Source organism: Bombina bombina, chromosome 4 (genome assembly GCF_027579735.1).
Source record: "Bombina bombina isolate aBomBom1 chromosome 4, aBomBom1.pri, whole genome shotgun sequence".
NCBI lineage: Eukaryota > Metazoa > Chordata > Amphibia > Anura > Bombinatoridae > Bombina > Bombina bombina.
The window spans coordinates 262,637,824-262,663,580 of NC_069502.1; the positions used below are offsets into that span (position 1 = coordinate 262,637,824).

Sequence of the window (25,757 nt, forward strand, 5' to 3'; positions counted from 1 at the left end):
TAAAAAACATATTTGCTGCATTCCCTCCAGCAACGTCACAGCGACACATTTTTTGACCAATTAACATTGTATACAGTGATTGCTTAAACTAAACAACAAGCTAATTTGTGCTTTATAGATCCAAAGCAAAGGATTCCAGGAACATGAATTACAGCAGGCTTTTTATGGAATGTATTTCTGACTTGCTCATGTTTTTCAATAGCTTGTAAATTATGCGAAAAAAAAGTGTTGGATGATTTTAAACCATTTATTTAGTAAACAAATATCCAGCTCTTAATTGCTAATATAATAACAATTGCTAATACATGCCATTCATATATAAATAATATTTAATAGCCCTTTACAATCTGGCCTCTCCAAAGCTCAGTGGCTAAAAGATGGTTTTGTACATATTAATGACTTAGAGAAAGTTTGCACATGTTAATGGAATAAACTGCTACTATTAGTGATATATTTAGGCCAAAAAAGGCCTCTGGACCTCAACGAAATTTTGAAGGGCACATTTTAACTTGAGCGCTGTTTATCTCACTAAGGCCTGATGTTCAAAAGATTATCAGGTCTGCAAGAAATGCTCATTTCAGTCTCGCAATTCATACGGAGGGCAAAATATTACAAAATAGTGAGCTGACCCTCCCTCACTAGCGATGTGCATGTGCCTTCCATAGAATGTATAGGGGGTCACTACCATTTCAGCAATCCTACCACATTGCCAGTGAATGCAGATCTCTTCTGTGTATAGGGGGCCTGTTTTCAAAGCATGTTTACAAAACATATAATGTGTGTACAGTAAATATAAAAATGGTTTGTGTTTAGTAAGAGACCATATAAGAGATATGTAAACTAAGTTTCACTGTACATTTAATAGATTTCTTAAAATTGCTAATTTTGCCACTGAAAGAGTGGTGAGACAGGTATAGGTGAAAGTATATTAAATGCCTCCTGGCAAGACCACCTTCTAAAAGTGATTTCATCCCTTTAGAACATTTCAACTGCAATCGTGATGCAGAAACCTTTATAGCATAGCACTATTGTGACATTCCTTTAAGCATTGTGCCCTAATGTGGGGTTCTTGATATGGGACACAAATATGTAATATAATACTAAAAATATTGTTTGTATTAGTTCACTCCATGCCAGTGAGTTTTTGATAATTGGTCTCTTAATCATATAGAAGCACAATGTTTCTAAATTTCACATAAAGTTAGTGAAAAGCCCTGAAATGGGCATGCAGGATAAGGTTAAGTCTGGAAGTGAGCAGGATAGGAGAAGAGGAGTGCTGGAGAGAGTGGCAACATAGTTGCATCTGAGGGGAGTGACCTACCTGGTAAAAACTACCTGCAATGGTTCCTGTTCTCCTCCTGAAAGTAAAGCAGCACCTGCGCTGTTTTTTTGGATGACAGCTTGAATCTATATTGTTACTCTTAAGTGTCCGTGGCTGGGTTAAGCGACCTAGTCTACGTAAGACCATGCCTTTAATTTATCACCGCTTCCGTTGACTAGTAAGTTTGAGCGTCCTGGTGGCCTCGGAGCCTTCTGGGTGGAGAGTTCATTGCACCTTTGCTGTGAGAGGTTATGGCCTTGGGCGATTGGAGAGGGAGAACAGGGGGAGTGATGGCCCGGCTGACTGAGTTGATACTAAATGGCTTAGTATAATCTTCTTAGAGCACAGTTGACTCTGCTGCAGGTTTGGTAGGACTGCTGACCTCTGCAGATTTAGGTAGACTATCTTCTCAATTGCTTTCATCCTAGTTTATCTTATATATACATAGTTTTCTTAATAAATACATGGTTATGTGTCTCAGTTTTATTTATTAAAATTGAGACACTTTCTAAGTAATCATCTAAAGCCTTTTAAAGCAATCAGTATATATCTGAAGAATTGTCTAGCTAATGTGACACACTATTTGTTTTCTACAAATAACATTTTAAATAAGTACTATCACACAATGGATATCTTAGTACTCAACTTCAGAGACCAACACCAAGCTCATATTTATTTTTATATGTCCAGTGCCCTATACAGAGCATATATAGATTTTAAGAAGGGGAAATGGGACCATGCCCTTATTTTGTTACTTACACACACCATTTAAACATTGCCCACACTGCTTGATAGGGAGGGATGCTCCCTTGGACTTTCACTATTGACATTTTGAATAGGTTTTATTTGTTTAGATTTCTTGTAGACTGCAATGTAAGGTATGTATAGTGAAGTTAAGACATTTGTATTGTTGAGATTGTTAAATAACAAAAAAGATACAAGCAGTGAGAAACGTTGTACCTGGCTTCTATCTTCTCCGGGACTTTTGAATCACCTATCTTTAGCAGGCACTGTTGTGCCACAATATGTTAGTTATTGGATACTAATACCACCGCTCCTAGATGTGTGCTGTGCTACTTTCTTCTGATATCCAACATAAGCTTGGTCTATTTTTTCCACAAAAGATCCACACGGGACTTGGACTAGGCTGCAAAGTTGAAGACACAGGCATCACTACTGCCTTCACACTATTGACACTATTGTAACTGAGACATAGGCCGCGTTCGGGCAGCGCTCAGGAGCTAGTGGGAGCGCTTCACTTCCAGCGATGACGTGGCGCTGGGTGACGTCATAGCAAGGGAGCTTAGAGAAAACGATCACATGCGCAAAGGGATCTGCTGCACAATAATGGACTTTGTGCATGCGATCGTTTTTACCAAGCTCCATTGTAGCTGACTATACAAATTGTATGTGTCTAAGTGGAGGATTATTTTTATGCAACATGTATAGTTTTTTAACGCCCTGTCAAATCTGAATACCTTTTAGCACAAGAGTTTAGTTTTCTGTGGATTTTACAGCAGCATTGTCAACAGCAATACAGAAATAAGCATACCATGAATCCAACTCTAATGTTTAGTAACACAGTGGAGTAAACTGCACAATCGGCAAACATCGGAACCCTGACCCACCTCCATTCAGCTGCTCTCAGCTCAGCCCCTGTAGCTTATCCTGCACCATTCAGCTAATAATACTACAGGTGCTGAGCTGAGAGCAACTGAATGGAGGTGGGTCAGAGTTCCGATGTTTGCCGAGAGGCAGGGGAAACCAGAGACACTGGGGAAACAATAACACCGGATAAGCCTGACAGCAGCATTTAGTACAGGGCAAAGTGGAGATAGGTTACTAAACCACTTTGCCCTGTACTAAATGCTGCTGTCAGACTTATCCGCCTTACCGGTCCCTCTGCTGCTTATAAAAACATGGCAACCTCCACAGCAACACGTGTGTGGAGGCTGCCATGTTGCCAAGCGTTTGAGCTTGCTCTGAAAAATCCCAGCTTTTCCAGCACACTGGAAGCGCTGGGACTTACGTCATCAGAGCGCCCAAAAAATGCCAGGCATCTCACTTGCAAGTGTGAGAAAAACGCTCCAAGCGAGACCCAGTTCGCTTGGAGCGCTGCCCGAACGCAGCCATAGTTTCATGTTTGATTTGTATTGTAAACAACTTACACAATAAAGCTTGTTGAAAACAAAAAAAAAGAAAAGAGGAAATGGAGATTAAAACAAAAAAATAATTAGGAATAGGCAGTAAAAGATGAAGTCTTCACCAGTTCCCTTCTATCTAATTCATATTTAGCTTTATGGAGATAAATGCTCTGCTCTAGAGACACCTTACATGGGATATACTATGAGTGGACATTACTGGCAGTAAATACCTGTAGCATAAGGATCAGGTAATTATTCAAATGATATATTATGGGCTTGATTACATGTGGCACTCTATTTAGTGCTTTTGCTAGCACGCAAACACCAACAGAAGTAAATTACAAGTTGAAAGTAAAATGTTTGTGCGCAAGCACATATTTAGGTGTATATTTATGTGTGTGTGTTTGTATATATATATATATATATATATATATATATATATATATATATATATATATATATATGTTATAGCCCTTTGCAACACCCTTGTCATATACCATATACCTTTTAACCATTATAACTTTTTCATTAATATTTAAATGTATAATTTTCATTAGGTAATGTATATATGAGTGGAAATGTATTTATGTTTTGTTTTGTGCAACTTTTTAGTTAGCCCTAACTCTTTAAGTGAGATCTCCAGTCTAGCTAACCTGAAAAGTGCAAATTTAGTTTGCGCTCGTGTGGTCACGTTTACTTTCAACTTGTAATACCCATGAAATATTTAAATGCCGCACGTGCTAACGTTAGTACGCCACTTGTAATCTGGCCCTATGTTGGTTTCCATTACCCAAGATGACAAATTGTCAAATATTAAACATTAAATAAATATTATGGGATGTTTTTTGTGTGAATATGAAAAAAAAATTATCACACCACAAAATATTATTGACTGACCTGTGGATATTGAGGAATTCATGTCTACTTATACATTTCTCTCCAGAACATCATTGCTTCTTATACCAAACACGCAAATAAAACTGTAGATGATGCAAAAGTTGCTTTCCTGAAGCATATCAGTCGCTGGCAGACGTTTGGTTCAGCTTTCTTTGAAGTCAAAGTAAGTTCAAAATATATATATATATATATATATTTATTAAGCAAATGATAATCGGGACGCAAAAGTGCAAAAAATAAAACAATCTAATGTATTAGTGCATTTTATTATTGCCCTATTTAATTTATTCCTATTATCAAATTGTCTTAATTTTCTTTGGTATCTTTATTTGAAAAACCAAGACTGTAAGCTTAGGAGCCGGCCCATTTTTGGCTCAGCACTTGTTGATTGGTGTCTAAATGAAGCCAAGGGAACAAAGAAAAATTTATAATAGGAGTAAATTAGAAAGTTGTTTAAAATTGCATGCTCTATCTGAACGTTTTTTGACTAGACTATCCCTTTAACTGAGATCAGGTCTTTTGTTTGTGAATGTGTGTTATGTTCTTGCATATACTGTGTGCTAAGCATAATAAAATCTGAGCTTGCACATTAAATTATTTAAAACAGGGACTAATTTTCTGCTAAATACACCATTTTTAAATTGAGGCCACAGTGGAGATGCAAAATGTACATAATCACATCACATTTTGACATGCTAGCCCAACTGTTACTACTGGCTGACTGGGAAATGTAATGTCACACAACAGGCTTGTGATCTACTGCTCAGTACTTACAGATCTATTGGTAGATCCTTGTCTATCTTTTGGACACACCCTGGTTTAGTAAATGGTGGAATCGAAAGGGTATTTCTATAATCACAGGTTGGTTTCTAGAGTCTGTAAGATGATGTAAATAAGATAGCGCTTCTAACATAATATTAGAACAGTGCTGATTTTAACACTCTATATGTACAATCAATTAAGTTATTCTTAGAAATACCAGGTTTATTAAATATTCAGATTTCTAAGGTGTTTTCAGCTTATAATTCTACACTACATTGTGTTTGTCATAGTTATGAAAGCCTGATTACCCAGGCTGTTATTATACGTGCTGCACCAACAGGCTGTCAATATATGTTTACCCTGTAGAGTACCCATCCTTGTATATAAGAATATAGTTATGCCACATAGACAACGGAAACACTTAGCTACCCACTCATTAATAGGATGTCCATGTCTTCACAATGATTACAGTTTTATCTTGATTCGTTTTCAGTATTGTAAAGCATTTTGCCATGCATGGAATGTACTTTATTTACAGCTTCTCATTGGAATGATGTCAGAGATTCATGAAAATGCAATTACTGTGGACAAAAAACTATTTTAGTGCCAGGTTAAGCTTATAATTATACAGTCTCAGAATTGCAGAGTGTGTGTGTATGGGTTTATGTATATAAAAATCTTAAATTGCTGTTACAAAGGGACATCTCGCTGGTGGCTATAACCTACCACTAAAGAGGTTATAACCTTTGGTTCAGGATAATTCCAGTAGGTGATATAATGGTTAGACTTACTGGGCAGTAACACTAGAATAGGTATCAGTTCTTATAGTGACAATTGACTATACTATTACACCACATATCCATCAACTACAATTATATCTAACTCCATCCCATCTTCTGAGTTCAGTTAATCAAAATTGCAATTATCCATAAACACAACCTCCCCCACGGAAATTAAAGCTAAATCCCCTCATTTAAGACTTCAATAAAAAGTCATACCATAATCCCCATTCTAAGATTATTATTATTGTTGTCTTAAAATGTTTCCAGCCAGAAGAAGCGGCATCTCTTAATGATGGCTACCTCACTGTCAGTCTGGGTCTAGCCTACCGTTACCTACTAGTTTAATAAATTATCATTCCTGATTTTTACCACTTAGTACTGCAGTGGGAGGACTATGTAAAATTTCAAGCCACGCCCACTCTTATTATTCAATCAGGGATGTTAATCATTTATAGTACCTCTTACCAGATATATGAAATCATCTATTATGCTTATTCTGGGATTTTGCATATTAAGGTGAGGTGTGGGATTATCTGTTTTTTTACATTGTTGTTGACCCATTTTGTGATTTTTTCACAGCAAACTTCTGATGCTGGTTTCCCTGACATTGTGCTCATAGCAATCAACAAATATGGAGTGTCTATTTATCATCCAAAGACAAAGGCAAGTAATTAGGACACAATTTGCACACAGGATTGTTGATTATTACTAAGTATGTCATGTAATGATTTCTAAACAGTCATGCACAACAATTACATACCAGTATTTTACTTCTTACTGTAAGATGCTGATTTCTTTTCTTTACAGGTACTGTTGGTCAAACATCCCTACAACAAAATCTCTCGATGGAACAGTGGGAACACATATTTTCAAATGACAACTGGGAACCTTGTACGAGACAATAAAATCCTCTGTGAAACCTCTCTGGTGAGCAGCTCTTATGCGCTAATATGACAGCATAGGGACATGCTGGGCATTTCCTAGTTTAATGCTGTACTACTATAGGCACTAACGCTGTATCTTGTTGTATTGTGAACCACAATATCACAACAGGTGTGTTGTGACTCTACATATTGATGCACATTGAAATTCTGCTTCAAAATTCTTGCTTTCCACCATATTGAAAATAAGTGAGTAGCAATATTGTGATAGTTAACCCCTTGGAAATATCAGACTGAGGGCTAGAGTACGAGTGGTGCGCTAACTGTTGCACGTGAATCATAAGGGGTATATTTTGGCTCTTTGCCACTACTGAAGTAGCACGTGTATTACAAGTTCAAAGTAAAATTCAGAGCTCTAGTTAACTGTTACTATTCTGACTCAGATAGTTGTAATAATGATCTATCCCTTGCTGAGACCTCTATGCCTGGCCTGTATAAGAAGATACAATCACTGCAGACAATCCTTGTCAGATAGCTGAACTCACCAATACCTTGTTCATCCACAAAGTTGCTTTATTCTGAATATCAGGTTACAGCAGATAATGAATACAGCAGATGAATGAATGGTTAAAGTATTTTGCGGTCAAAAGATTATACTGATCGTAGCTTGCAATGAATTAACATGAGTGCTTGTTACATGAGGCCTGTTAGCTGCAGCCATGACACAGGAAAACATCATAAAACTACAAGGGCGGAGCAATACACAAAAAGGAAATGCATAATAAGGTCAGGGGTAAGACATTCTAGAAAACAGGAGCATTACCAAAAAGGGTCACTAGATGGCAGTACAGAACAAACACAGGGAAGCCTAGAAAACAATGGCATAAAAATATATGATTTCTTAACTATAACAACATGAACATAACAGAGGCTATGTAATAGTATATGCCTTATTGAGGCAGCACGCTCCCCGTCTGGTATAATAAATGTCACTATTTAAATCATAATGGAAGTTATGCATAACAATGTAATTTGCAGAGATGTCTTGAAGACCTGAAAGATATAAGGAGAACATACATATAATGCAACTACTATAATATAAACTTCAAGTTGTGTCAATTAAAGTTCAAGATACTTCCTTCTTGAAGTCACAGGAAGAATCCAACCGCATACATAAGTAAGTTCAGTCTCCAAAGGGCAAGAGCAAGATAAGTTCCGTGATCGGACTGATGAAAGTTTTTATAGTCCCTTGTCTTGCAACTTTCACCTCCACCTTATGCACCTTTCCATCATCACTAGGAATGCTCTTTATAATCAGTCCCATGGCCATTCGATTCTTTCAGCTTGCTGGTCCTTGAGGAGAACAAGATCTCCAACCTTGATGTTAGGGTTCAGACGTTGCCATTTCCTGCGTCCTTGCAGAGTTGAGAGATACTCCATCTTCCAATGATTCCAGAAGCAGTTGGCAAGGTGTTGTACTCGCTTCCAATGATTAAAACAGGAAATCTGTGCTACAAAGTCTCCAGGGGGAACAGGAACAGACCCAAGCTTCTGGGTAAGAAGAGTAGCTGGAGAAAGGAGAGTTGGGGCCTCTGGATCTACAGAAACTGGAACAAGTGGTCTTGAATTGATTATGGCAGATGCTTCTGCCAGGAAGGTGGTTAGAATCTCATGGGTGAGTCTTGTGGATTTCAAGTCCATAAGCATGGAGTCCAGTATTTTACGTGTGATGCCTATCATTCTCTCCCAGGAGCCACCCATATGGGAAGAATGAGGAGGATTGAAAATCCATGTACAGCCCTTTTCAGCTAAAAGGTCTTGAATTGGTCTAGAGTTGAGATGTAGCTCTCGACAGGCTCCAACGAAATTAGTTCCACAGTCAGATCTTAATGTTTTGACTGGTCCTCTGATGGCAAGGAATCGCTTTAGAGCATTTATGAAACTTGAGGCATCCATATATTCTATTACTTCAATGTGTACTGCACGACACTCATGCAACTGAACAGCACTGCCCATTGTTTGCTATTTGCTTGGCCACCGGAGTCGAACACTACCCTGATTTGTTTGGCTTATGTGGATGATACACTCCGAAGAAAGGCAGGTACCAGCACTCTTGGAGTTTTTGAAGTGGTGGAGCTGGCTCGGAATGATCATTGTCAAAGAATGGGTTCAGGTTAGCTATAGGACTGTTTTTTGGAATGACCTTCTTGTCACGGATACATTTACTTTCTGAGCCAAAGACATCCTGTTGTACACTGCTTATTATGAACAGTTCACTTTCAGCAATATCCTTTGCAGAAAGAAACCTTTGGCACACGTGCCAATCTTGACAGTGAGCATCTGTGGGCTTTGTGTGAAAGCAGTGTGCAATGTGGACTAACCTTGCAATGGTACGTACAAGCCTTGTCCATTTGGAGAAACGTTCAAAGCGTTGACAGCCCAAGACGAGTCTTTGTTCAGTTCTGGTGACAAGGATTTTTACTTCAGGACGAATCTCTGGATCGTTGTCAGGTTCTAGAAGACTGAAGACATCAGCTGTGGTTTCTTCTGGATGATCCAGCAGGAATTCAGGGCCTGTTAACCAAGAAGAATTTGCAAAGACACTTGCAGACACTGGCCTGGTGGCATGATCTGCAGGATTAATTTCAGATGGAACATAATGCCATTGTTTGGGCTTAGATGATTTCCTGTCTTCAACTGACAAGGCTATTTTGTTGTCATCACTTGTAGTACAAAACACTGTGGTACCCGGATTGTCATCACAAAGGATAGGAGTAACATCGGGCACTGTTTGAAGTGGGATGCACGTCCATTTTCTAATATGTCAGTTTTGAAGGAGTGGATCTCAGATGACGTACGCATACTATTCAAGCATACATCGCCCACTATCACCCAGCCTAGATCAAGTCTTTGTGCATAAGGGGCATTGTCAGGTCCATTGCACTGCTCGCGTACTTTATGTACTCTGAGAATGTCTCTTCCTAGTAGGACCAAGATTTCAGCATTCATGTCCATTACCGGAATCTCATCAACAAGGTGCCTTAAGTGAGGATGGTGATAGGCAGCCTCTGGAGTAGGAATCTCTTCCCTTTCGTCTGGTATCTGGTCACACTCAACTAATGTTGGTAGGGGTATGCCTTCGTTTCCTTTGATATGAGAGACCATGAATCCATTGGCCCTTCTGCCAAAGGCCTCTACACGACCAGAGCAGGTTCTGAGAGTATACGGTGTTGCATGACCCTCTATGCCGAAGATCTCAAAGAATTTAGGCTTAACCAGGGATCTGTTGCTCTGTTCATCTATTATAGCATACATCCTAGCAACTTTCTCAGGTTGATCCTGTGGGTAAATCTTGACTAGACATACCTTGGCACAGCATTTGTAGTCTAAGCCTTCTCCACAGACTTCTGTGCATGCAGAGGAAACACTTGCTGTGACTGGAGCATGACTTTGTTGCTCCCCGCCATGAATTGCGACAGGGGTGGAGTCAGTTAGCTGCTGTGGGTTGTCTGGAAGTGGAGTAGGATGCATAGCTGTAACGTGTCTGTCGCTACTGCATTCTGTGCACTTTATAACATCTACAGTCTTTAGCAAAGTGACCATAAGAAGCACAACACCTATAGCATACATACAAGTTTCTGGAGAATCTCCCTGCGCTCTTGTAAAGTCTTTGCCCTAAGCCCACAACATTTCTTAAGAGGGTGAGGCTTCCTGTGAATAGGGCACTGACGATTAGGGTCTTTATCTCTCTCGTCCGAGTCACTCTGGTTTGCAGGAGAGGATACGGGTGATGAGATGTCTGTCCTTTTAACAGATATTGCTCTATTAAAGTCTCTACGTTTAGCTGTCGTGTTATCATACCTTGATGATGTTGTTAAGGATGATGAAGCAGGCAAGTTGGGTTCGCAGAAGCTGGGATCGTTTCTCATCCAGGCTTGATCGCTGATGTACCTGCAAAAGTATGAAAATGAAGGAAAGGATACGTTATAGTCTCTTTTGTATCTTGAGCCCTGTCGTGCCCATTTCTCTTGCAGGTTATATGGCAGTTTAGACGCCACAGGATTGACACCATGAGCAGTGTCCAGAAAGCTTAGTCCAGGTAGACGTGGGTCTGTCTTTGCCAACTCTAGCTCCATGAGGAGGTCACTTAATTCTTGGAGCTTGCGATAGTCTTTGTTTCCTATTTTTGGGAAGTTTTGCAGTCTCTTGAACAGAGCGCTTTCTATGGCTTCAGAGCTTCCATAGGCTTGCCCATGAAGCAACAAAGCCTGCATCTGGGTGGTCAACATGTACTGTTCTCAGTCTTTTAACACGATCTGCAGATTCCGGCCCCAGCCACTTTATGAGCAAATCAAGTTCCTCCTTGGTTGTAAGGTCGAGATCAGCGGTAGCAGCCTTGAAGGTCGATCTCCAGGCCCTGTAGCTCTCTGGGCAGTCATCAAACCTTGAGAGGCTTGTGTTAATGAGTTCACGGCATATCATGTATCTGGCAAAGTCAGTCAAGTCTGATCTCTCACTCTTTGGTGCCAAAGTAACTTGAGGAACCCCTTGGGTGTGAAAGTTCTTTGGTGAAGAAGGGTGAAGTTTACCAGGATAAAATGATGTTGCAAGAGCATTCAACTGTGGTGTAGTCTCTAAGGCTTCTGCTAGCTGTGACTTGAGCTGCGACTTGTCACTGGAAGTCACCTTATTGTCAGCGGGAGGTGATGTGGTTTGCTGCTTAGATGCGCTTGTGTTGTGGATTTGAAGAGGCTCAGGCATTTGGTGCTGAGAGGTCTCTGTGTTGAGATTGAGAACAATGGTGTTAGTAGTAGGCACAGGAGATGACTCTGTATCGTTGAAAATATGCTTTAGCACGTATTTACTAGTGCGTTCAACTGGGTCTTCCAGATCTGCTGGGATATGGCAATCTGAATTAGTACTTTCTCCCATTGCTTGTTCAAGGACTTTCAGCCTTGCTAGGGCTGCTGCTTCTTCCTTCTCCATTTGCAGAACCTTTATTTGGGAATCCACCTTTGCTTGCTGGGCAGCCATTTCTGCTTCCATTTCTGCTTCCCTTCTGATAAAGGAGCTTTGCACTTTTTTTGATTCTGCATCAGCACAGGCCTCTATTAGCTTGTCGCTTAATGTTGAACTTCTGGAGCGAGAGGATCTAGAAGAACGTGCAGTGAGCTTAGTTGATGTGGATCTATGAGATCTGGTCTCCTGCAGTTGAGCAATGCGGAACTCTGCCTTTTCTTTAGCCATTTGCACTAAGAGATCTCTATGTTGGTCCAGTGCATCAGTCCTAGTCAGTTCTGCTGAAGAGTCCTCTATATTAAAGTCCTGTAAGAAGGCTGTGTATTTTGCAGACAGCCGCTGGCAGCGTTCATATGCAGCAGATAGGTGATCTATAGAGTCTCTCAATTTGGCTGGTTGATCATTAAAGTGTGACAAAACTGACATGCATTGCGAAATTCTGTCCCATAGGTCTGACAGATTGCTGGAGTACTCATCTCTAGGGAATTCATAGTTTTCTCTGAGTTTATGTGTCGGTTTTATTGTACGTTTGGGTCTTACACTCTGTTCAGCAATATCTGCAGGATCTGCTCCCTGTACATCTGTGGGTTCAGAGGCATGATGTATCTGCGTAGGTTCGGCTATAAAAGAGTGCTCAGAGCCTTGTCTAGACATTTTTTCAAGTTTTGCAAAAAATGGTACTGTCTCTTTAAGAAGACAAACAGCAGCTTAGACAGGTGGGGTAACAGTTCAATGCAGAGAAACAGTATTCAACATTCAGATGAAGTGCAGTAAACTTGTGCGACATGTGCTTTCACAAGATGGCGGATGACCCAGAGCTTGATTGCAGATTAAACACACACATAGCAGGCTGTAGGAATTCTATACATCTTTTGACTATTCTGACTCAGATAGTTGTAATAATGATCTATCCCTTGCTGAGACCTCTATGCCTGGCCTGTATAAGAAGATACAATCACTGCAGACAATCCTTGTCAGATAACTGAACTCACCAATACCTTGTTCATCCACAAAGTTGCTTTATTCTGAATATCAGGTTGCAGCAGATAATGAATACAGCAGATGAATGAATGGTTAAAGTATTTTGAGGTCAAAAGATGATACTGATCGTAGCTTGCAATGAATTAACATGAGTGCTTGTTACACGAGGCCTGTTAGCTGCAGCCATGACACAGGAAAACATCATAAAACTACAAGGGCGGAGCAATACACAAAAAGGAAATGCATAATAAGGTCAGGGGTAAGACATTCTAGAAAACAGGAGCATTACCAAAAAGGGTCGCTAGATGGCAGTACAGAACAAACACAGGGAAGCCTAGAAAACAATGGCATAAAAATATATGATTTCTTAACTATAACAACATGAACATAACAGAGGCTATGTAATATTCTATGCCTCATTGAGGCAGCACAGTTACGCTCGACTAAAAAGTTGCTCAAAAACATAAAAAATATATTTTAATATACAGTTACACTTATAATAATAAAAAAATATTTTTTTAAAAAAAATTGCATAAAAAAAGTGTTATACATATTTAGACATGTCTATGTATGTATCTCATATATATATATATATATATATATATATATATATATATATACATACAGGGAGTGCAGAATTATTAGGCAAATGAGTATTTTGACCACATCATCCTCTTTATGCATGTTGTCTTACTCCAAGCTGTATAGGCTCGAAAGCCTACTACCAATTAAGCATATTAGGTGATGTGCATTTCTGTAATGAGAATGGGTGTGGTCTAATGACATCAACACCCTATATCAGGTGTGCATAATTATTAGGCAACTTCCTTTCCTTTGGCAAAATGGGTCAAAAGAAGGACTTGACAGGCTCAGAAAAGTAAAAAATAGTGAGATATCTTGCAGAGGGATGCAGCACTCTTAAAATTGCAAAGCTTCTGAAGCGTGATCATCGAACAATCAAACGTTTCATTCAAAATAGTCAACAGGGTCGCAAGAAGCGTGTGGAAAAACCAAGGTGCAAAATAACTGCCCATGAACTGAGAAAAGTCAAGCGTGCAGCTGCCAAGATGCCACTTGCCACCAGTTTGGCCATATTTCAGAGCTGCAACATCACTGGAGTGCCCAAAAGCACTAGGTGTGCAATACTCAGAGACATGGCCAAGGTAAGAAAGGCTGAAAGACGACCACCACTGAACAAGACACACAAGCTGAAACGTCAAGACTGGGCCAAGAAATATCTCAAGACTGATTTTTCTAAGGTTTTATGGACTGATGAAATGAGAGTGAGTCTTGATGGGCCAGATGGATGGGCCCGTGGCTGTGTTGGTAAAGGGCAGAGAGCTCCAGTCCGACTCAGACGCCAGCAAGGTGGAGGTGGAGTACTGGTTTGGGCTGGTATCATCAAAGATGAGCTTGTAGGGCCTTTTCGGGTTGAGGATGGAGTCAAGCTCAACTCCCAGTCCTACTGCCAGTTTCTGGAAGACACCTTCTTCAAGCAGTGGTACAGGAAGAAGTCTGCATCCTTCAAGAAAAACATGATTTTCATGCAGGACAATGCTCCATCACACGCGTCCAAGTACTCCACAGCGTGGCTGGCAAGAAAGGGTATGAAAGAAGAAAATCTAATGACATGGCCTCCTTGTTCACCTGATCTGAACTCCATTGAGAACCTGTGGTCCATCATCAAATGTGAGATTTACAAGGAGGGAAAACAGTACACCTCTCTGAACAGTGTCTGGGAGGCTGTGGTTGCTGCTGCACGCAATGTTGATGGTGAACAGATCAAAACACTGACAGAATCCATGGATGGCAGGCTTTTGAGTGTCCTTGCAAAGAAAGGTGGCTATATTGGTCACTGATTTGTTTTTGTTTTGTTTTTGAATGTCAGAAATGTATATTTGTGACTGTTGAGATGTTATATTGGTTTCACTGGTAAAAATAAATAATTGAAATGGGTATATATTTGTTTTTTGTTAAGTTGCCTAATAATTATGCATAGTAATAGTCACCTGCACACACAGATATCCCCCTAAAATAGCTAAAACTAAAAACAAACTAAAAACTACTTCCAAAAATATTCAGCTTTGATATTAATGAGTTTTTTGGGTTCATTGAGAACATGGTTGATGTTCAATAATACAACTTGCCTAATAATTCTGCACTCCCTGTATATATATATATATATATATATATATATATATATATATATATATATATATATATATATATCTCAAAATAACAAGATTATTGCATTGAGCAATGATACTTTTTTATTGGACTAACTATACATTTATAAGATGACAAGCTTTCAGGAGAATGGCTTCCTTTTTTCCAAGTCTGAAGCAATACTGACCAATTTGATGGACTTTACAAACTATATCTTAAAACATAGGATGGCTAAAAAAGACAGAAAGTGTTACAGACGTCTGAATGCAGGGGGAGGAGGGTGTGTCGTAAAAATCATGAGGGGGGTGTTTAGGAGACAGAGGCAGACAGTGTCAGTAAAGGATAACAGACAGGGGAATTATATGGTTATACACAAAGCATATACCGACATAAAGTTATATATATATATATATAACTATATGTCAGTATATGTTCGGGAGCCCCAGTTGTTGCCCCTCCTGGGTGGATATTGCTCTCAGGGCCGCCCAATGGACATAGGAATGCCCCACGTTCCAGACCCTCTTGGGGCCTCTGATAGAACCTAAAAAAGATTTCAAACATTAACATTAAAGGGACATGAAACCCAATTTTTTTCTTTCATGATTCAGATAGAGAATACAATTTTAAACAACTTTCAAATTTACTTCTATTATTTAATTTGTTTCATTCTCTTGGTATCATTTGTTGAAGGAGCAGCAATTCAGTAATGGTTTTTAACTGAACTCATGGGTGAGCCAATCACAATCGATATATATATGCAGCTACCAATCAGCAGCTAGAACCTATGTTCTGTGCTGCTCTTGAGCTTGCCTAGATAAACCTTTCAGCAAAGGATAACAAGAGAAGGAAGCAAATTAAATAATGGAAGTAAAATGGAAAATTGTTTAAAATTGTATTCTTTATCTGAATAATGAAATAAAATTTTTAGGTTTCATGTCCCTTTGACACAATCCTTCCCACATACAGCCAGTGAGCAGGTAGTGGTGATGTCAAACATTAATATGTCAACAGTCACTGAAGCAAATGTAAAAGCTAAGTGAAAGTGAAGATGCAAAATGAAATAAAGTGAAACTAAAATAAAATTGAGTATAGGCAGGGGCAGTATGAATCTTTATAAGCAAGTAGCTACCTTTCAGACTGGATTTTTGTCTGGCTCCTTCTTAAAGGTCAGTTTCTGCTGATGAGTGCTGCTAAGCCAAGATATTTCATTAATTACCTATGCACCATCTATACTGTAATATGTTTACAGTTCTTAATTCTGGACTACTGGTAATAAACTTTGTAGTATATGTTTTAGAGAACATTAAAAAAATATATTCTTTTGAGCTGACATTTTTAACTGCCTTAGAGAACATTAACTGAATGCAAACTTTTGAGGCACTTGCAGTTAGAAAGGAAAATATTGAACTGTCCTGTTTTACAATCCCCTTCTGCAAAACAAAACAAAAAAAAAGATATAAGAAACATTACTGGAAAAGGGATAGTCCCTTTCTAAAACTATAGCCTCTATTTCTAAAAATGCATGGACATGTAATATTACAGAGGACCCTATAGCCACTAAGTAAACAAATGACAATCAGTTCAGTAGTAATAAGGTTTTTTTAATAGATGAAGCAAATGAAGGACATTAATACAGATTGCTGTCACATGGTACAGGGGGAGTGGAAAAAGACATAATTTTTAAAATTGTCAGAAAAAAAATCTTCTACTGATTTGAAGTTCAGACTAAGTGCTATTGCATTGTCTTGTTATCTTGCATTTGTTGATTATGCAAATCTACTATGTTAACTGGTCCTTTAATACAATGTAAAAATGCATAGATTATAGCTTATTAAACTATTTTATGTATGTTGCATCTGTATTGCTAATCATGCATGTAATGTGCTGTCATGCATATTAAAATAACATAACAAGGGATTATTTGATGATAGCTGCATATAGGTAGCAACTCTGGCACAAGATGGTGCATCATATGGGTAACACGTTTGTTCACTATTTTTTTAACAAACAGTGTAGTCTCGCATTAGACTGCCCACATTTACTTCCTTCTGTTGTGTATGTACTGAATATATGAGAGGGAGGAGAACATGTTTTTTTTAATCACATTAATCATTATTTTTATCTCTACAGGGGTATAAAATGGATGACTTAATGACTTCTTACGTCAAAGACCTCATGTTGAAACATCAAAAATTGGCCTGAACTTCAGTACTGGATAATTATTTATCTTTCAATGATTATTAAGTTTGCTCTTATTTTAATGACATTACATCAAACTACCCGTTCCTCTCAATATCAGAGTACAGCTTGATTCACTCAAAACTGCAGAGCATTTGTCCATCAACCACAGAAGAAATCTGCAGAGCATGACACTTATCACTACTGCAAAGCACCTTTGTCATTACACTTCTAAGAATATGCCGCACAATTCTCTGGAATCAAAGCCTTGCTATGCTTTTGCAGCTTATTATTACTTTATTATGTTGTACCCAAGTATCTTCTGGACATCTTTGTTGCTAGAAACCAGCAAATCATCTTTAACTCACATAGATATAAACCTGCAAATATTTGTCACTTCTCAAAATCTATATCTTCATGGTGTTCTCCTTCAATGAAAGAACCCCTCTATCACTTCATTGTGGGAGGTCTAAATAATCACTGCAGTAGATCTGTCCCTCAAATCCTATTGCTCTGCGGAGTATCACTTTTCATTATTTCTCTGAATTCACAGACTACTTCTGTGCCTCTGTCATATTTCCTTTGAATGCACCAGCAGTTTTGTAAACTCCGGGTTAATATTATTGTAATTATCATATTTGTGCCTTTGTATGAACAGAAGATAAAAACCCAGATATTTGTCATCATGCAAGTGAAAGGGTTATTATGTGTTTCTGCCATTATATCAATAAAAACAAAAATAAACATCCATTTTATTGGGCACAATATAAAAAAGATCTGTGTGCATGCCTTGCATTTAGCAAGTAACAGCACTAACATTGTTCGGATATCACTGTGATATGTATTGCCATAAAGCAGTCCGTTAGAAGATAGAGTTGGCTCCATCATTCTAATGCTTTGTAAAACTAAACATTCTACACTAAAGTTACTTCATCTGTGAAGTTTTGATATTGTTCTAATAAACACTGTTAAATTATGTATATCCATTCTTGTAAATATGTATTTGTGTTTTCATATTTGTGTGTGTGTATATGTGTGTGTGTGTATATATATATATATGTGTGTATATATATATGTGTGTGTGTGTGTGTGTATGTATATATATATATATATATATATATATATATATATATATATATGTGTGTGTGTATACAGTGGGGCAAAAAAGTATTTAGTCAGCCACCAATTGTGCAAGTTCTCCCACTTAAGAAGATGAGAGAGGCCTGTAATTTTCATCATAGGTATACCTCAACTATGAGAGACAAAATGTGGAAACAAATCCAGACAATCACATTGTCTGATTTGGAAAGAATTTATTTGCAAATTATGGTGGAAAATAAGTATTTGGTCAATATCAAAAGTTCATCTCAATACTTTGTTATATATCCTTTGTTGGCAATGACAGAGGTCAAACATTTTCTGTAAGTCTTCACAAGGTTGTCACAAACTGTTGCTGGTATGTTGGTCCATTCCTGCATGCAGATCTCCTCTAGAGCAGTGATGTTTTGGGGCTGTCGCTGGGCAACACAGACTTTCTATGGGGTTGAGATCTGGAGACTGGCTAGGCCACTCCAGGACCTTGAAATGCTTCTTACGAAGCCACTCTTTCGTTGCCCGGGCGGTGTGTTTGGGATCATTGTCATGCTAAAAGACCCAGCCACGTTTCATCTGCAATGCCCTTGCTGATTAAAGGAGGTTTGCACTCAAAATCTCACGATACATGGCCCCATTCATTCTTTCATGTACATGGATCAGTCATCCTGTTCCCTTTGCAGAGAAACAGCCCCAAAGCATGATGTTGCAACCCCCATGCTTCACAGTCGGTATGGTGTTCTTTGGTTGCAACTCCGCATTCTCTCTCCTCCAAACACAACGAGTTGTGTTTCTACCAAACAGTTCTACTTTGGTTTCATCTGATCATATGACATTCTCCCAATCTGCTTCTGGATCATCCAAATGCTCTCTAGCATACTTCAGACGGGGCCGGAGATGTACTGGCTTAAGCAGGGGGACACATCTGGCACTGCAGGATCTGGGTCCCTGGCGGCGTAGTGTGTTATTCATGGTAGTCTTTGTTACGTTGGTCCCAGCTCTCTGCAGGTCATTCACTAAGTCCCCCCCGTGTGGTTCAGGGATGTTTGCTCACCGTTCTTGTGATCATTTTGACCCCACGGGGTGAGATCTTGCGTGGAGCCCCAGATCGAGGGAGATTATCAGTGGTCTTGTATGTCTTCCATTTTCTAATTATTGCTCCCACAGTTGATTTCTGTGGGTTTCTGGTGTCCTTCGACAGCTCTTTGGTCTTCACCATAGTGGAGTTTGGAGTGTGACTGTTTGAGGTTGTGGACAGGTGTCTTTTATACTGATAACAAGTTCAAACAGGTGCCATTAATACAGGTAATGAGTGGAGGAGAGAGGAGCCTCTTAAAGAAGAAGATACAGGTCTGTGAGAGCCAGAAATCTTGCTTGTTTGTAGGTGACCAAATACTTATTTTCCACCATAATATGCAAATAAAATGTGGAAACAAATCCAGACAATCACATTGTCTGATTTGAAAAGAATTTGTCTCTCATAGTTGAGGTATACCTATGATGAAAATTACAGGCCTCTCTCATCTTCTTAAGTGGGAGAACTTGCACAATTGGTGACTAACTAAATACTTTTTTCCCCCACTGTATGTGTGTGTGTATACTGTATATGTGTGTATGTGTATATATATATATATATATATATATATATATATATATATATATATATATATATAGTGTGCTTTTTTTATAAAAGAAAAGGTGCCAGTACCGAGGGGGAAAAATGCCGGTAGTCATTGATTATTGATGGATGGATGCATTCTGCTCAGTGACTTATAGAAAAGCAAAGGGATAAGATTATTTATGATGTATTTGGAGCCCCCTCTTGTGAAAAATGGAGTATTTACATGGTGATTGCAGTACCAGTGTGTACCCCCACAAAAAAAGCCTGCATAACCACCTTATCCTGATGAAAAATCAGAAAAGGAGATTCACAAGAAAGAGCAGATAGCTCAGAAATTCTTCTAGCAGAAGAGATGGCCAAAAGGAACAACACTTTCCAAGAAAGTAGTTTAATGTCCAAAGAATGCATAGGCTCAAACGGAGGGGCCTGTAACGCCTTCAAAACCAAATTAAGACTCCAAGGAGGAGAAATTGATTTAATGACGGGCTTAATACGAACTAAAGCCTGTACAAAACAATGAATATCAGGAAGTTTAGTAATCTTTCTGTGAAATAAAACAGAAAGAGCAGAGATTTGTCCCTTCAAGGAACTTGCAGACAAACCCTTATCCAAACCATCCTGAAGAAACTGAAGAATTCTAGGAATTCTAAAAGAATGCCAAGAGAATTTATGAGAAGAACACCAGGAAATGTAGGTCTTCCAAACTCAATAATAAATCTTTCTAGAGACAGATTTACGAGCTTGTAACATAGTATTAATCACTGAGTCAGAAAAATCTCTATAACTTAGTACTAAGCGTTCAATTTCCATACCTTCAAATTTAATGATTTGAGATCCTGATAGAAAAACGGACCTTGAGACAGTAAGTCCGGCCTTAACGGAAGTGGCCAAGGCTGGCAACTGGACATCCGAACAAGATCTGCATACCAAAACCTGTGTGGCCATGCTGGAGCCACCAGCAACACAGATGATTGTTCCATGATAATTTTGGATATCACTCTTGGAAGAAGAACTAGAGGCGGGAAAATGTAAGCAGGATGATAACACCAAGGAAGTGTCAGCGCATTCACTGCTTCCGCCTGAACATCCCTGGACCTGGACAGGTATCTGGGAAGTTTCTTGTTTAGATGAGAGGCCATGAGATCTATCTCTGGAAGACCCCACATCTGAACAATCTGAGAAAACACATCTGGATGGAGAGACCACTCCCCTGGATGTAAAGTCTGACGGCTGAGATAATCCGCCTCCCAATTGTCTACACCTGGGATATGCACTTCAGAGATTAGACAGGAGCTGGATTCCGCCCAAGCAAGTATCCAAGATACGTCTTTCATAGCTTTGGGACTGTGAGTCCCACCCTGATGATTGACATATGCCACAGTTGTGATATTGTCTGTCTGAAAGCAAATGAACGGTTCTCTCTTCAACAGAGGAAAGACTTGCGTCTGTAGTGATCACAGTCCAGGTTGGCCGAACAAAGGAAGCCCCTTGAACTAAACGCTGGTGATTTAACCACCACGTCAAAGAGTGTCGAATATTGGGATTTAAGGATATTAACTGTGATATATTTGTATAATCCCTGCGCCATTGATTCAGCATACAAAGCTGGAAAGGTCTCATGTGAAAACGAGCAAAAGGAATCGCGTCCGATGCTGCAGTCATGAGGCCTAAAACTTCCATGCACATAGCCACTGAAGGGAATGACTGAGACTGATGGTGATGACAGGCTGCAACCAATTTCAAACGTCTCTTGTCTGTTAGAGACAGAGTCATCGACACTGAATCTATCTGGAAACCTAAAAAGGTGACCCTTGTCTGAGGAATCAAGAAACTTTTTGGTAAATTGATCCTCCAACCATGTTTTTGAAGAAACAAGACTAGTTGATTTGTGTGAGATTCTGCAGAACGTAAAGACTGAGCTAGTACCAAGATATCGTCCAAATAAGGAAACACTGCAATACCCTGCTCTCTGATTACAGAGAGCAGGGCACCTAGAACCTTTGAAAAGATTCTTGGAGCTGTTGCTAGGTCAAATGGAAGAGCAACAAATTGGTAAATGCTTGTCTAGAAAAGAGAATCTCAGGAACTGATAATGTTCTGGATTAATCGGAATATGAAGGTAAGCATCCTGCAAGTCTATTGTAGACATATAATGTCCTTGCTAAACAAAAGGCACAATAGTCCATATGGTCACCATCTTGAAAGTTCGTACTCTTACATAACGATTCAAAATTTTCAGATCCAGAACTGGTCTGAATGAATTTTCCTTCTTTGGGACAATGAATAGATTTGAATAAAACCCCAGATCTTGTTCCTGAAAAGGAACCAGCATGATTACCCCTGAAGACTCCAGGTCTGAAACACACTTCAGGAAAGCCTGAGCTTTTACTGGATTTGCTGGGATGCGTGAGAGAAAAAATCTTCACACAGGAGGTCTTACTCTGAATCCTATTCGATACCATTGAGAGACAATGCTCTGAATCCATTGATTTTGGACAGAATTTATCCAAAAATCCTTGAAAAACCTTAATCTGCCCCCTACCAGCTGAACTGGAATGAGGGCCGCACCTTCATGCGGATTTAGGGGCTGACTTTGGTTTTTTAAAAGGCTTGGATTTATTCCAATTTGAGGAAGGCTTCCAATTGGAAACAGATTCCTTGGGGGAAGCATTAGATTTTTGTTCCTTATTTTGACGAAAGGAACGAAAACGGTTAGAAGTCTTAGATTTACCCATAGGTTTTTTATCCTGAGGCAGAAAAAAACACTTTCCTCCAGTAACAGTTGAAATAATAGAATCCAACTGAGAACCAAATAAATTATTACCTTGGAAAGAAAGAGATAATAATCTAGACTTAGATGTCATATCAGCATTCCAAGATTTAAGCCATAAAGCTTGGATCTAACATCAATTTTGCTAATATCAAAAATGGCATCACAAATAAAATGATTAGCATGTTGCAGTAAGCGAACAATGCTAGATATGTCAGAATCCAATTCTTGTTGCTCTAAATTCTCCAACCAAAAAGTTGATGCAGCCGCAACATCAGCCAAAGAAATTGCAGGCCTGAGAAGATGAACTGAATATAAATAGGCTTTCCTTAGATAGGATTCAAGTTTCCTATCTAAAGGATCTTTAAAAGAAGTACTGTCTTCCATAGGAATAGTGGTACGTTTAGCAAGAGTAGAAATAGCCCCATCAACGTTGGGGATCTTTTCCCAAAACTCTATAGAAATTGCTGATAAAGGATACAATTTTTTAAACCTTGAAGAAGGAATAAAAGGAGTACCTGGCGTATTCCATTCCTTAGAAATCATATTAGAAATAGCATCAGGAATAGGAAAAACCTCTTGAGTAACCACAGGAGGTTTAAAAACAGCATTTAAACGTTTACTAGTCTTAAGGTCAAGAGGACTAGCTTCCTCAATATCCAAAGTAATTAACACTTCTTTTAACAAAGAACAAATATACTCTATTTTAAACAAATAAGTAGATTTGTCAGTGTCAATATCTGAGGAGGGATCTTCTGAATCAGATAGATCCTCATCAGAGGAGGATAAATCATTATGTTGTCGGTCATTTGAAATTTCATCCACTTTATGAGAACTTTTAAAAGACCTTTTACATTTATTAGAAAGCGGAAATGCAGACAAAGCCTTCTGAATAGAATCAGTAACAAATTCTTTAAAATTCATAGGTATATCATGTACATTAGACGTTGAAGGAACTGCAACTGGCAATGTACTATTACTGATGGATACATTCTCTGCATGTAAAAGTTTATCATGACAACTATTACAAATGACATTCGGAGATATAATTTCCACAATCTTACAACAAATGCACTTAGCTTTGGTAGAACCGATGTCAGGCAGCAAAGTTCCAACAGATACTTCTGAGGCAGGATCAGATTGAGACATCTTACAAAATGTAAAAGAAAAAACAACATATAAAGCAAAATTATCAATTTCCTTATATGACAGTTTCAGGAATGGGGAAAAATGCAAACAGCATAGCCCTCTGACATAGAGAAAAGGCAAGAGGCAAACAGCAATGGGGTATCAAATTAATGAAAAATTTGGCGGCAAGTATGACGCACAACCTAAGAGAATTTTTTTTGGCGCCAACAATATCCGGAAATGACACACTTACATCACTAACGATGCAACCGTGTTTAAGGCTTCCGCATCAACTACGACGCCAGAAATGACGAACTTGCGTTAACGGACGTACTTTTCGTGCCAAAAAAATTCTCGTGCCAAGAATAACGCAATAAAGTCTAGCATTTGGCGCACCCGCGGCCCTAATGCTGCCCGCAATTTGTAAGAAAAAAGTAGTCAATTTGAAAAAAGACTAAACCCCAGGTAAGAAAAAAATATTTCTTAATATGTTTATTTCCCAAATATGAAACTGACAGTCTGCACAAGGAAATTTAAGTACTATACATATATTTAGAACTTTATATAAATGCATAAAGTGCCAGACCATAGCTGGGGTGTCTTAAGTAATAAAAAACATACTTACCAAAAAAGACACCCATCCACATATAGCAGATAGCCAAACCAGTACTGAAACAGTTATCAATAGAGGTAATGGAATATGAGAGTATATCGTCGATCTGAAAAGAGAGGTAGGAGATGAATCTCTACGACCGATAACAGAGAACCTATGAAAAAGACCCCCGTTAGGAAAATCATTGCATTCAATAGGTGATACTCTCTTCACGTCCCTCTGACATTCGCTGTACTCTGAGAGGAATCGGGCTTCAAAAAAGCTGAGAAGCGCATATCAACGTAGAAATCTTAGCACAAACTTACTTCACCCACCTCCATAGGAGGCAAAGTTTGTAAAACTGAATTGTGGGTGTGGTGAGGGGTGTATTTATAGGCATTTTGAGGTTTGGGAAACTTTGCCCCTCCTGGTAGGATTGTATATCCCATATGTCACTAGCTCATGGACTCTTGCCAATTACATGAAAGAAATATCAGATTTATTTATAGGAACAGTAGCATGACTTGACGTGTTGAATACATTTTCTTACTGTGAAATTGTCAATGCAATACTCCACTATAATAAAGGAGTATACTGAATGAGACAGCTAGGGAAAGCCCTCCAAACAGGTGGTGCTAGACATAGATAATTAAGTACAGAAAGAAAAGAAAAAACAGCATCTTTTAAGAACTCTGGGAAACACTAAATTAGACTGGTCCAAAAGAGGACACACAATGAAACGGAGGGGTTCTCAATCCTCACCACAATATGAGGGGAAAAAAAGGAAAAAACAAAACAAAACATAATTTATGTAAGAACTTACCTGATAAATTCTTTCCTTTCATATTAGCAAGAGTCCATGAGCTAGTGACGTATGGGATATACATTCCTACCAGGAGGGGCAAAGTTTCCCAAACCTCAAAATGCCTATAAATATACCCCTCACCACACCCACAAATCAGTTTAACGCATAGCCAAGAAGTGGGGTGATAAGAAAAAAAGTGCGAAAGCATAAAAAATAAGGAATTGGAATAATTGTGCTTTATACAAAAAAATCATAACCACCACAAAAAGGGTGGTCCTCATGGACTCTTGCTAATATGAAAGAAATGAATTTATCAGGTAAGTTCTTACATAAATTATGTTTTATTTCATGTAATTAGCAAGAGTCCATGAGCTAGTGACGTATGGGATAATGACTACCCAAGATGTGGATCTTCCACGCAAGAGTCACTAGAGAGGGAGGGATAAAATAAAGAAAGCCAATTCCGCTGAAAATAATCCACACCCAAAACAAAGTTTAAATCTTATAATGAAAAAAACTGAAATTATAAGCAGAAGAATCAAACTGAAACAGCTGCCTGAAGTACTTTTCTACCAAAAACTGCTTCAGAAGAAGAAAACACATCAAAATGGTAGAATT

The 25,757-nt window shown here is 38.8% G+C and overlaps 1 protein-coding gene across 1 annotated transcript in view; it reads left to right on the forward strand.

Annotated features, from left to right (window-relative positions):
• Positions 1-17,733, forward strand: part of MYO7B (myosin VIIB) — a 355,055-nt gene extending 337,322 nt beyond the window's left edge. The window contains 4 exon segments of the mRNA XM_053711560.1: positions 4,409-4,525; positions 6,486-6,569; positions 6,714-6,833; positions 17,084-17,733. Coding sequence (XP_053567535.1) covers positions 4,409-4,525; positions 6,486-6,569; positions 6,714-6,833; positions 17,084-17,155 — 393 coding nt within the window. The 3' untranslated portion in view covers positions 17,156-17,733.
• The last annotated feature ends 8,024 nt before the right edge of the window (positions 17,734-25,757 follow it).